This window comes from Fusarium mangiferae, assembly GCF_900044065.1.
Source record: "Fusarium mangiferae strain MRC7560 genome assembly, contig: FMAN_scaffold005, whole genome shotgun sequence".
Lineage (NCBI taxonomy): Eukaryota > Fungi > Ascomycota > Sordariomycetes > Hypocreales > Nectriaceae > Fusarium > Fusarium mangiferae.
Genome location: NW_024573925.1, coordinates 2,471,911 through 2,484,251, shown reverse-complemented (window position 1 = coordinate 2,484,251; position 12,341 = coordinate 2,471,911). Strand labels below are relative to the sequence as shown.

Here is a 12,341-nt window from a genome sequence, read left to right as displayed (position 1 = left end):
CCCCTTGTGAAGCTCTTTGCCTTGCGGGTGAGGACCGACATCAGTCCTTTAGCTGGATCTTTCCAATCATCCCATAAGTTCCATACCATCTATACGCTCACCCCGGCAGGCTTCAATATTCTTTTCGTCGATCGGCTCCTGCATATACTCTCCAAACTCTTCGGGAGATTTTGCCGTAATTTGAGTCCTCTTGATTGGCAACAGCACTATTGATGGTTAGCATCGACGATCTGACATAGTTCCGTGCCATACTTCCAGAGAGGGCAGTGTGTTAGGGGGGGGCATAAGAATACTCTTCGAAGCGGTTGCAATGGCTCCCTAGGCCATATTCAATAGATATCAAACCCGGGAAAGGGAATAAAATTCGGCGTCAGCCTCATTATATTCCGGTTGAGTGTAGTAATGGTACCGCTAACCCTCCCACCCGTCCCGTCAACATTTTTACCAGTACTTGGACCTCTTAAGTTGGCTTTCTGAATACAAGGGCAGCTTTTTTTTCGTTAGACGAGCCCTGGATTGCTTTCTGTGTACCTCCAAGTGCTCCTTTCGGCGGCAAGGACATTATCGCTGGATTGACGTAATTTCTCATGTCTCAACGCACACTTGGGGATATGCTCTTATCGAGAACATATTGTTCGAGTAGCTTCGACATTTTACACCATCATGGACGATATCCCTGGTGACTCTACGAGAGAAACGTCTCCTCTGCTGGTAAACCCTTCATGCCCTCCACGATACGGGAACCGAGGTGACAAGACTCCAGGAAGTCATTGTGTTAACAATACCCCAACCACGGCACCATCTGCTTACTCGAGTTAGGATTCACACTAGGCTTCGGGGAATATTTTGATGATTGGAATCCAGTCTTTGATGTTTAACAGGCAGAGCAAAAAAATAAGTGAACAGGTTACCAAACTTGTGCAAGCTATGGTAGACACTAAAGGAATGTACGAGCAATAATATAAGACCCACCACTTTACTCTGAGACCACAGTGGCTGGCCGGATATTGCTTATAAACGTGTATATAAGATACAGGATAGTGGTCTAAATTGGCAATATAAATGCCTACCTACCTACCTAGACAATTGGTTGATTGTTAAGTGGAGCATAACGTGCTGTATAGGGTAATGTCAAGCGCGTATTGAAGGAGCTATGCTGAGTTGAAATACTTGCAGTATAGGCCTGATGAAATGCCTACAATATTGCTATCAAGGGTGACGGGCAGGCAATAAGAGAACCCGAAACGATTGGTTTGGGTTTGGTGAAAAGAACTATGTGTTTTCCTTTGTCCCTCCTGTGCGTTGGTCAAGGCGCTGCTTACTGCAACCAACACCTCGACGTACAGTATGAATGGCTACTATTAGTGATATTAGTGATATTAGTGTAACATATAAAACCAGGATCGTAGTGTCATACGTAGATATGCATGAGTTCAAACAAGTGTGGTTTGTTTCTTGGCCAACTCCGGTTGCTCATGCTTCAGGTACGCAAAGACAGGGGACATTGTCTGTGTCAATGTCAATATCTACTATGTGGTCGTGAGACAGGAAGATTAAACTGAGCTTGGCATCGATCAAATCATAGGTCTAGCAGAAAACCTGAGATGATGTTGCTCACAACGAGTAACAGTGCCAGGGTAACAGTTGTTATAATGGTGATTTGGCTGTGCAACAAGAGATAACAATAACTGGAGGACATGAATCTGGTTGAGGAGTACGAGATATGGCAGCACCTATGGATGTAATTCATGTAGAAGTATCCATGACATGACAACTAACTACTAATGATTAGTATTCTACGAGTCGATACCTTAGTCTGTTCCCACGCGCTTCTTGGTAGAGCGAAGGAGGTAAGAAGAACATAGCTCCCTTCTATACGGAGTACATATGAAAAGGGTCATGTCAACTTTCAGCGATGATTCGATTAATTTCAATCTTAATTTCCTCTGGCCTAGGTCCAATATGGGGCATCCAAGGGCCCGAACAAGCCGTTAGAACCATCATGATTATGACATCGTTAATCGAGCTACACTTAGGCCAGAGATTAATGACAAACCCCCCTTCAAGTGTAAAGACGTAAAACCTGAGATACCTTAATGTGGAGGTACCTTCCGTTTTAGCATAATGGTAAGGTACCTATTTTCTACTTAAAGTCACGGCTACCCTACAGAAAAGTTACATATGTATACCAATCTAATGTTGATCGTCATTTCACCCTGAAACCCACACATCATTTGAGGATCTTGTCGTGATGGGTACGTGAGCGGTTATGGATGGAAGCTCTAGGTAACTTGGGGGATTACCAAGGTGGGCTTCATCGTCCTGCAGGTACAAATAAGGGTGTTCTAACTAAAGCCTATACCGTTTCTAGTTTAAAGCTTACCGGGTAGACTCGAAATTCAGTGGAGCTCGATTCTTTCTTGTCCGTCTCCAACGCGCAGCCAGAAACCTGGACAGATCTTCCATCCGCGACTGACTATGACAAGGGTTAGGTAGCTTGTCTCCCGAAATTTTGGTACATGGACCGTGATTAACAAAGGATGTCAAACTCCCTTTGAACCCCGATAGTTATTGTCCGACACAAGTCTCGTGACAGCGTCGATAACGCTGTACAGCAAGCCCTTTTCGACTACAGTACTAAAATCATCTTGGCTGTTCCACCACTCATCCATCTTCATCGACCGCTTGTTTAGTTCGTCACCACCCTTCGCCGCGCGACCAACATACGTGCGTGCGACGCTTGAAGGCCCCCTTTACGAACCACACACTTTGTGCTTGCTTGTGACAACAGAACGACGGCATATAGATCGCAATTTCCAAGTTTGATTATTTTCTGTTCCTTTCAGCATGTTTTACGTGGCTACAACAGTTGAACACACAATACCTTTTTTCAGCTTGCCCGTTGTTGTCCTTGCCAATTAGGTAGTATAGGATAGGACTACCACCAGACCTTCGAATCGAGAGCGACAACTCGCCATGACACAACATCGACCAGACGGGGATGTCTCGCCCATGGACGTCAGTCCTCGTTCAGTTTCCCCAGAGAACCCGAATCCCCAACCTGCCCCCCCCTCTGTTTCCAAATCAACCTCCGATACTCTCCTACCTCCTGCCGGGCTTAAGATTACAGCCTTGTCAAACCTTCCAGGTTCGACCAAAGAAATGAAGCCAGCTTCAAACGAACTGGCTTCGGGCCACGGCAAGGCACCTTTATCGGCCATACCGAGATCCACCCCAGCTTCAACCAAGTCGCTCAAGGACCATGGCATCAGCGACCGAGACTTTGGCCTGGCCGCTGATGGTGACGGACAAGACAATAGTCAGGCGCCTTCGAGGCCGAGCATACAATTCACCCGCCCAGATGGCGTCGATACGCCTCCAACATTTATGCGAGGCAATTCATGGGAAGAGCCAGAAACCCCGGGCAAATCTCGTGGTGCCTCATTGATGTCAAAACTCAAGGCTCTCACCAACAATGGGGGCGTGTCGACACCAAAGTCATCTACTGTGGCTGGACCTTCGAGTCAAGGCAATCAATCAAACATCAACTCTCCGACGCGACCGAGCCGTGGAGTCCCTGGCACATTGACAGAGGAGGACACTGACGCCGATGCCGACGCCGAGGAAACAGCCGATGAGGGCAGCCCCGGAGATGGCAAATCGAAGAAAAAGAAACAGAAGAGGAGGATGCGCCGCACAAAGAAGGCAACCACTTCTACACCCGGAACGCCTCGGCGCTTTGTGAGCGACATCGATGTGTTGGATAGCTTCGACCAGTTGGTTAAGCGCCGCGCAAGTATGCCCGATACAACTGTCCCTGATTATGGTGTCTCTGAAGGCGAAGGTAGAGACCGCTTGGGCATGGCTTTCCGCAGAGGAAACTCTTGGATGACTTCCGCTGTGCGACACCATGGCGAGGAAATTGATGAAGTCGAAAGCCCTGGAGCGGTCGGACGACGAACAGGTCACGTCCGCCGAATTACCGTTTTTGGTGGTGGAGGGGTTTCGGATGGTGATGCTATGACACCTCGACGCCCCTTCTTCACTTCTGAACGTGCGTCCACTTTTGGTGCTCAGAAGTGGAAGCAAGTCAAGAACACACTCAAACTCCTTCGGCAGAAGAAAGAAGACCGTTTTGACTATTATAAATCGGCCGAGCTGATGGCCGAACTAAGGGCTGGCGCTCCCGCCGTTCTTATGCTTGCTAGCATGATACAAAGAGATGAACACGGGAACAAGAGGATTCCGGTTCTTCTTGAGCAGCTCAAGCTTCGCATTACCGATAGCTCTCCCATGGAGGATGACGACAAGGACCGACACTGGCTATTCACCATAGAACTGGAATACGGAAGTGGACCGAGCAGAATGAGTTGGACCGTAACTCGAACGCTTAGAGATATCTACAACCTGCATTTGCGTTACAAGTTTGCTATCAACAACGATAAGTACATGCCCGGACGCATGGACTTGGGTGGCCGGCCAAAGCAGCCCAAATTTCCATACTCGGCCTTCCCTTATCTTCGCGGTGCTCGCAAGAAGGGAGAAGAAAGCGACGAAGAAGATCAAGCCAGTATTCGCGGAGAAGAAGAGACAGCTGGTGAAGGTACAGCAACTGAAGCAGCAGGGGACGGCATTTTCAGTGACCCCGAGAATCCCGGTGGCCTCCCGCGAAGGAAGTCTCGCAATTTCCTAGGGATGGGCCCGAGGCGCAGATCCACAGGCATTACCGATCCTGGGGACATGTCCAACCCAGAGGGTCCAGGAATGCCTACTATGGACATGGCAACGCGGAGACAACGTTATGTTGAGAAGCAACGGCGTATTCTTGAAAAGTACCTGTCTGAGATGATCAGATGGCTCATGTTCAGAGCTGACAGCAACCGACTCTGCCGCTTTCTCGAACTCTCGGCCCTTGGCGTTCGCCTCGCCGCCGAGGGTAGTTACCACGGAAAGGAGTGTTACCTTCATATCCAACCTTCGAAGGGTCTAGACTTTCGCCGTGCTCTGACACCAGCGAAGGTTATCTCTCGACACAGTCGAAAATGGTTCCTCGTACGACAGAGCTATATCGTCTGCGTAGAGTCTCCTGAAAACATGAACATTTTCGATGTGTACCTAGTCGATTCGAAATTCAGTATTTCCTCGAAGCGAAGTAAGGTCAAGGCGATTGGCTCCGCTGAGAAAAAGGCTGAGATCGATTTGACTGTGGAGGCACCCCCTGACAAACATCACACTATGACCCTTCGCTCATCCGAACGCAAGGTCCGCCTCTTCTCCCGCAACCAATCCGTGATGAAGCAGTTTGAGGACTCCATCAATCAGATGCTCAAGCAAACTCCCTGGTATCAGAACAAACGATTTGACAGCTTCTCTCCTGTGCGAAACCATGTATTTGCCCAATGGCTCGTTGACGGCCGCGACTATATGTGGAACGTTTCTCGAGCTATCAATATGGCCCGCGATGTCATTTACATCCACGATTGGTGGCTGAGCCCCGAGCTGTACATGCGCAGACCAGCAGCTATCAGCCAGAAATGGCGACTGGATAGACTGCTGCAGAAGAAAGCTAGAGAAGGTGTTAAAGTCTTCGTCATAGTATACCGAAACGTCGAAGCTGCCGTTCCGATAGATTCCGAGCATACCAAATCTTCATTGTTGAACCTCCATCCTAACATCTTCGTACAACGATCCCCCAACCAATTCAAGAAGAACCAGTTCTTCTTCGCTCACCACGAGAAGATCTGCATCGTGGATCATGATGTAGCCTTTGTTGGAGGAATTGATTTGTGCTTTGGACGATGGGATTGTCCTCAGCATCCCATCGTCGACGACAAACCAACTGGATTTGAGATGTCTGAGACACCTAAGGATGCAGAGCATTGCCAGTTATTCCCCGGAAAGGACTATTCAAACCCTCGAGTGCAGGATTTCTTCAGGCTCAACGAGCCGTATGAGGAGATGTACGACCGAAGCAAAGTACCTCGCATGCCTTGGCATGATGTTGCCATGCAAGTTGTGGGCCAGCCTGCAAGAGACTTGACGCGCCACTTTGTCCAACGTTGGAATTATCTTCGCCGAGGACGAAAGCCTACACGCCCGTTGCCCTTCCTGCTCCCCCCGCCGGACGCTAACGTAGATGAGTTGAAGGAGCTGGGTCTAACAGGCACTTGCGAAGTCCAGATTCTCCGATCTGCCACCACTTGGTCCTTGGGTATTGAGCAGACTGAGCACAGTATTCAGAATGCATACATCAAAATGATCGAGGAGTCAGATCATTTTGTCTATATGGAAAACCAGTTTTTCATTACCAGTACTGAGGCATATAACACCAGAATCGTGAATCGTATCGGCGACGCTCTTGTTGAACGCATCATACGGGCCCACGAGAATGATGAAGACTGGCGTTGCGTTATTGTTATTCCCCTCATGCCTGGATTTCAAAATACAGTCGATGAACAGGAGGGTACAAGTGTTCGCCTGATCTTGATGTGTCAGTACGCTAGTATTTGTAGAGGCGAACAGTCCATCTTTGGCAGGCTTCGAACCGCTGGCATTGAGCCGGAAGACTACATCGCCTTCTACTCGCTTCGTCAATGGGGAGTCATGAGTAACGATGTCCTTGTCACCGAGCAACTCTACATCCATGCTAAGACAATTATCGTTGATGACCGCGTGGCTCTTATAGGCTCCGCTAACATTAATGAGCGATCAATGCTTGGTAGTCGTGACTCGGAGTGTGCTGCAATCGTTCGAGATACTGACATGATCAACTCGACAATGGCTGGAAGACCATACCAGGTTGGCCGTTTTGCTCACACACTCCGGCTCCGACTGATGCGAGAACATCTCGGCCTCGACGTTGACGAAATACTTGAGCAAGAGCGCCAGGCAGAGCTTGACCGTCAGGATTTCGAGAAAGAGATGGAGGATATATATAATGAAGAGAATGGTGGTCCTGCCGATTCCTCAAAGCTTTCACCGAAACGCCCCGATCACCTACGCATTCCAAGTATTAACCATGATCTAGATGCTGCTGTTGAGGTTGAAGACGATAGCAGCAGCAGCAGCAGCAGCAGTGACAGCAACGCAGAAGTGGATAGTACTATCATCAATCAATCGGAGGATAAGGTGAAGCATGAGCTGGACGTGACCGGCTATGGGCCTGACCGTTGGAAGACTGCCGAGAAATCCGGCCTTGATGCCGGCCGCGATTCTGTTATCATCAACGGTCGCGAAGTTCTTGTTAGCAATATCGGTAATGAAGGCAAGGGGACACTGCAATCACCCAAAGAGACACAGTCACACAGTCCACAACCCGATAATCGATATCTGGACCCAGGAAACCACAACGACAGCCTCCCCCCTGTGCCGGCTCTAAATCGTCGCACTACAGATCAACTTGGTCTGCCCCGTCCCGCACAGCTACCGTCTTTGCCGATAAGCGACGATACTGACATTGGCGGCCCTCCACTACATATCGATCCTGAAACAGGAAAACCGGTTAATGGTATTTTCCATCCGATGGCCGCAGATATTCATTTGGCACACATCGACAAAGACTGTATGGTAGATCCAGTCAACCCCAACTTTATTGACGAAATTTGGAACCGGGCTGCTCAAAACAACACGAAGCTCTATCGACGAGTGTTCCGTTGTATGCCGGATTCTGAGGTGAGCACTTGGGCAGAATATCGAGAGTACACGACCTACGGCGAGAGGTTCCGGGCAAGCATGGAAGGTGGCCGATCAAGAGGTGAAGACTCGGAGTTTCCTCCATCCTCGAGACATCGTGGATCCACTGCGGGTGGTGCTGGTGTTAGTGCACCAGGACCAGAGGTGATGGCTAAGGCTGTTGAAACTGAAGCAGAGAAGGCAATCGGAAGAATGACCGAGAAGCTCCCTCTTGGCCACCATGAGGAGGATAGAATCAAAATCGTCATTCCTGGCGAGAGCCAGCGTGATACTGATGAAAAACAAGCAATGAAAGACGGTGAGGCTATATCATCACGGCCCACCACTGGGCTGGAGAATGACAATGGTCCTGATGCACATCAACATACAGAGGCACCATCTCCAGTCTACTCGCCCGGAGATACGCCATTCCCTGCCTTCGATGGAGGCAGTAGTGGAAGATACCTTGACCCACAGACAGGTACAAAGGACAGAGAGAGGCGCACTACTTTTTCGACGCTCGAGAAACCTTCCTCAAGAGATACTAATGCACCTCCACCGGGGCAGTTTGGCTCAGTGAAACGCAGACGCCGTGCAACTACTAAGAATAGCCGACGCGGTTTTAGTATCGACGACATGCCATCACGGGGGCAGGCTGAAGAGCTTTTAAATATGGTCCAGGGCAATATCGTGCAGTTCCCTTATGATTGGCTCCTTACGGAGGAGCAGAACGGGAACTGGGGTTATCAAGTCGATGGCGTTGCCCCCTTGGCAATTTAGTAAGTCCAGCTCTTTGAATGAACGGCAGAATACTAACAACATGAAGCAACTAGGTGTGACCTTGATCCTGCTCTTCTCGGGATGGTGTATTCTGACTTCAACTTTGCAAAAGGCATGGCAAGGAGTTTGATCAGGGGGTTTTGCACTTTATTCATGGCAAGCATTCGACAAGCGCGTCCATCCTCCCACACGCGCATGTTTCTTCCTATCTCGTAGTTCTTATTCATATATGTTTGTCCACGGAGCCTGGCGTAGGCCTATATTACACTTATAATACATCTGATTTGAGGCTTCAAACTTTTTCGCTTACCCAGATAGCACCTCGGCAGCCTGCACGAATGACGCCAGTGAGAAGCCAATGAGGTTCTGCCTTTTGTGCATCATGCGCTACAGCATGATCAAGATGCTCCAATTCTTCGTCTCGTATCACTCTGAGGGTCTTGACAAGATCTGATAACTCCTCGCCGACTTCGTAGCCCTCGGCTTCCCATTGAGTAACCATTTCCAACAATGTCCGAATTTGTTCGTTGTAGTGGCCACCAATCTCTGTCTCAACAGCCTCTGTACAAGCCATAGCAGCTTCGTAACCGAGCATAGCCGTAGACCAGCCTAGACCAGTAGCCATGACGGACCACAAAGGATACAGAGCAGTAGGGCGAATGCGATGCTTGTGAATGAGGCCATTGAAGGTCTTAAAGTGACCGTCTTCTTGATCATACATGTGTGCCATCAGCTTGCGGAGATGAGGCTTTGATCGGAGAAGGATGGGTGACTGCGCAGCATAAATGAGGACTGCAGCAAGTTCACCAGCTTGATTGACACGAAGCTACCAGTATATCAGTCACCGGCCAAATAAATTCGTCTCGGAAGTCCTACAGCGGAGTCGAGAAAATCACGTTGCTCCTGGGTGAGTGCTTTGAGTTTCTTGGGAGACCCAGGCGTTGAGTCTGAGGCTGGAGTCGTGGCGATGGTGCGGACACATGACTTGTAAAGACTTGGTGTTGATCGCACTAGAAGAGAGCGCAGAGGTTTGGCAAGGGTTCTGGACAAAGGCATAATTGCTACACAAAGTCTGGCCTACTTCCCAATCATCAAATTGATGGCGGCCCCCAAAATCGAATGATGAGCCTGGACATTCTCGGTGAGCAGGCCGCTCACCGAAGGCGGACTAAAGCTTCCCCGGCAGTCCCATCGCACCAGCCACACACGTGCAGGGGCATGACATAACCTTGACCAATGAGGTGTTGGATGGAAACCACGAATTCAGAACAAGTGCTGAAGGAGAAGCTATTGTGCACTGCTGCTTTACGCACAATCCTCTTTCCTTTCATCCACTTCCACCTCTTTCATCGCTCAATCCCCGCGCGCACGATTACGCATTTCTCGACCCCATTCCATCGCCAAAGTCTCACCCGGTTCACCTTCTACGCGTAGAACGCGGTTGCGCCTGGGCCATATGATTGTTGTGTCTTAAAGCCATTGCGTTCTGTGTAATTACTGGCTCACCACAAGGCCGTCATGTCTGACGTTGATGACGAGCTTCTCGCTCTCGCAGGTGGGGATTCCGATGACGAAGCCTCTGGCAACGAGAGCAGGGGCGGATCGCCATCGCCGCCTCCAGCGAAAAGAAGTGGTTCCAAGAAAGGGGCGGGAAAGAAGTCGCGACGAGGAAACGATGACTCCGAGGAGGAGGGTGAGGCGTGAGTGATATCCCTTAAAATTGGCAGCATGATGATCTGGAGTTGAACACTGTCCCGACCTCCGAATCCGCATCCTGTTTGCGGCTCCTCCAGATCACTGCGATATACTTACAGTATGCTGACCCGTCGTGATATAGGTCTGCGCCAGGAACGCCAAACTCTCTTGAGTCCGCTCCTATGGATGAATCTGACTCCGACGACGAACCATCGCGAGGTCGAGCAGCGGCTGCAGAGGACGACGATGAAGCATACCCAATTGATGGTCGATACAAGAGTCAGAAGGAAAAGGCAGAGATCATGGCCTTGCCAGAACTCGAACGTGAGCAGCTTATCGCTGAGCGTATGACGGACATAGAGCGTCAGCGACAGAACCGCCTGCTGCGTCAGATGGTAAGCAACATGGAGAATGAGGAGCGCAAACAGGTCAAAAAGAAGCGCAGTGCTGGAACTGCGGAGCTGGAAGACGGCGATCGACTTCGAAAGGCATCACGGCCGCGTACAGAGAGCAAGAGGGAGACCGCGATGGACTCTTTACGCCAAGCCAAGGCAGAGAAAGCGCGTCGACGGGAGGATCTCGAGAGACGAAAGGATAACTACTCTCCACGAAGACGCAACTCTGGGGCAGAAGACAGTGACGATGACTATAATCGCGGACGCTCCCCAACTCCAGATGCCGACGAAAATCGCGATCAGCCGCCAGCTGAGTTACGTGATTATGAACGAGTTCGACTGGGGCGAAACGAGTTCGCTCAGGTCTGCTTCACTCCTGGATTCGAGCAGGCTATCACTGGATGTTATATACGTATTGCTCTTGGACCGCATCCTGAAAGTGGCATTGAGCAGTATCGCATGGCAGCCATCAAAGGTTTGTAACCATCAGTACAGCACAGCACAGCAGCAGGGCTGACAAATTTCATAGGCTTCACGACCAGTCGCCCATATGCTCTTCAGGGGCCCAACGGTGCATTCGTCACAGATCAGTATGTCAAGGCGGCGCATGGTAAGGCAATCAAAGAGTTCCCTTTCATCGCTGCCTCGAGCGGAAAGTTCACAGAGGTATGTTGCACCAGAACTGCATTCTTGGATTCTACTGAACCGGATCCATAGAACGAGCTCAATCGATACAAGGTCACATGCCATAATGAGGGCGTGACACTCCCAAGCAAGACTTACCTTATGGACAAAATTGATGAGATCAATGGCTTGATTAATCATTCATGGACCACAGAGGAAATCAAGGCTCGGCTTGCACGGATAAAAGAGCTGAAAAGGCGATTTGACCCTGCCGAGCGAGAACGCATAGCCCACTTACTCGAGGAAGCAAGACAACATGGCGAGCACGATAAGGCCGAAGAGTTGCAGGAGGAGCTCGACAACCTTGGTTCCCAACGCTTAGCATTTAGGACGAGTCTGGGCTCCTCAAAGCACAACGAAGTACCTAAGGCCCAAACTGAGCAAGATCGACTGGCTGAGCGCAACCGAGAGAACCGGCGATTGAACGCGGAAGCTGTAAGAAAGGCCCAGTTGAAGGAGAAAGCGAAGTCGAAGGAGATCGAGGCAGCCCTCAAGCGTGGTGAAACCTACCAAGGCGACATGTCAAGACGACTTAGGACCAAGGCCAAATTCGTTTATGACGCTAGCGAGAAGGTGGAACAAAAGTCAGCGGCCAACGGCAGCGGGACCAACACTCCTGGGACTAGCACACCGAAGGCGGCCGTCAAATCTCAACTACTACCTCATCTCGCAAAGTTGCAGGAGGAGAAACACAAGGAGAAGGGTATCCCTACTATACATAAGCCGCTGATGGATGACGATGTGATTGGGTCACTAGACCTGGATATTGACGTTGAAATTTGAAGGGGAACGCAAAGACAGGGGTAGGGCATCATGAGCAGCGTTTTGGCCGTTGTTGTCTTTTACACAGGGTAGGGCGGATTACATCCATATCTTAACATAGAGTTTACTTGAGCTCAAAGGGATTCATGACCAGGTAGACCTTGATGGACAGTCACTATAATTCTGATGATCCAACGGTTGCTGTGTTGTGGTTAATATGTCAGCATATGGTGGTGGCTTGCCCTTTGGAGAGCAGTGATGGCACGAATGACCGCATATATTGATTGTGAATACCCAAGGTTGTCAAATGTGATGGGCAAATGCAAGCCTGGTGTAGCCCACAAAGCCAGCAAG

At 49.9% G+C, this 12,341-nt stretch overlaps 3 protein-coding genes across 3 annotated transcripts; 2 read left to right on the top strand and 1 right to left on the bottom strand.

Annotated features, from left to right (window-relative positions):
- Positions 1 to 2,976: 2,976 nt before the first annotated feature.
- On the top strand, positions 2,977 to 8,504 carry FMAN_07721 (uncharacterized protein; the record flags this gene model as incomplete). The annotated part of the gene is made up of 2 exons (XM_041831379.1): positions 2,977 to 8,450; positions 8,498 to 8,504. 2 exons carry the CDS (start codon positions 2,977 to 2,979, stop codon positions 8,502 to 8,504), a joined length of 5,481 nt encoding a protein of 1,826 aa, XP_041681948.1.
- A 239-nt stretch (positions 8,505 to 8,743) lies between these two features.
- On the bottom strand, positions 8,744 to 9,507 carry FMAN_07720 (uncharacterized protein; the record flags this gene model as incomplete). Its single annotated transcript, XM_041831378.1, has 2 exons — positions 8,744 to 9,277; positions 9,328 to 9,507. The coding sequence occupies 2 exons, from the start codon at positions 9,505 to 9,507 to the stop codon at positions 8,744 to 8,746; spliced, it is 714 nt and encodes a 237-aa protein (XP_041681947.1).
- Positions 9,508 to 9,969: 462 nt separating this feature from the next.
- On the top strand, positions 9,970 to 12,008 carry FMAN_07719 (uncharacterized protein; the record flags this gene model as incomplete). Its single annotated transcript, XM_041831377.1, has 4 exons — positions 9,970 to 10,151; positions 10,289 to 11,016; positions 11,071 to 11,207; positions 11,259 to 12,008. 4 exons carry the CDS (start codon positions 9,970 to 9,972, stop codon positions 12,006 to 12,008), a joined length of 1,797 nt encoding a protein of 598 aa, XP_041681946.1.
- Between the last annotated feature and the right edge of the window lie 333 nt (positions 12,009 to 12,341).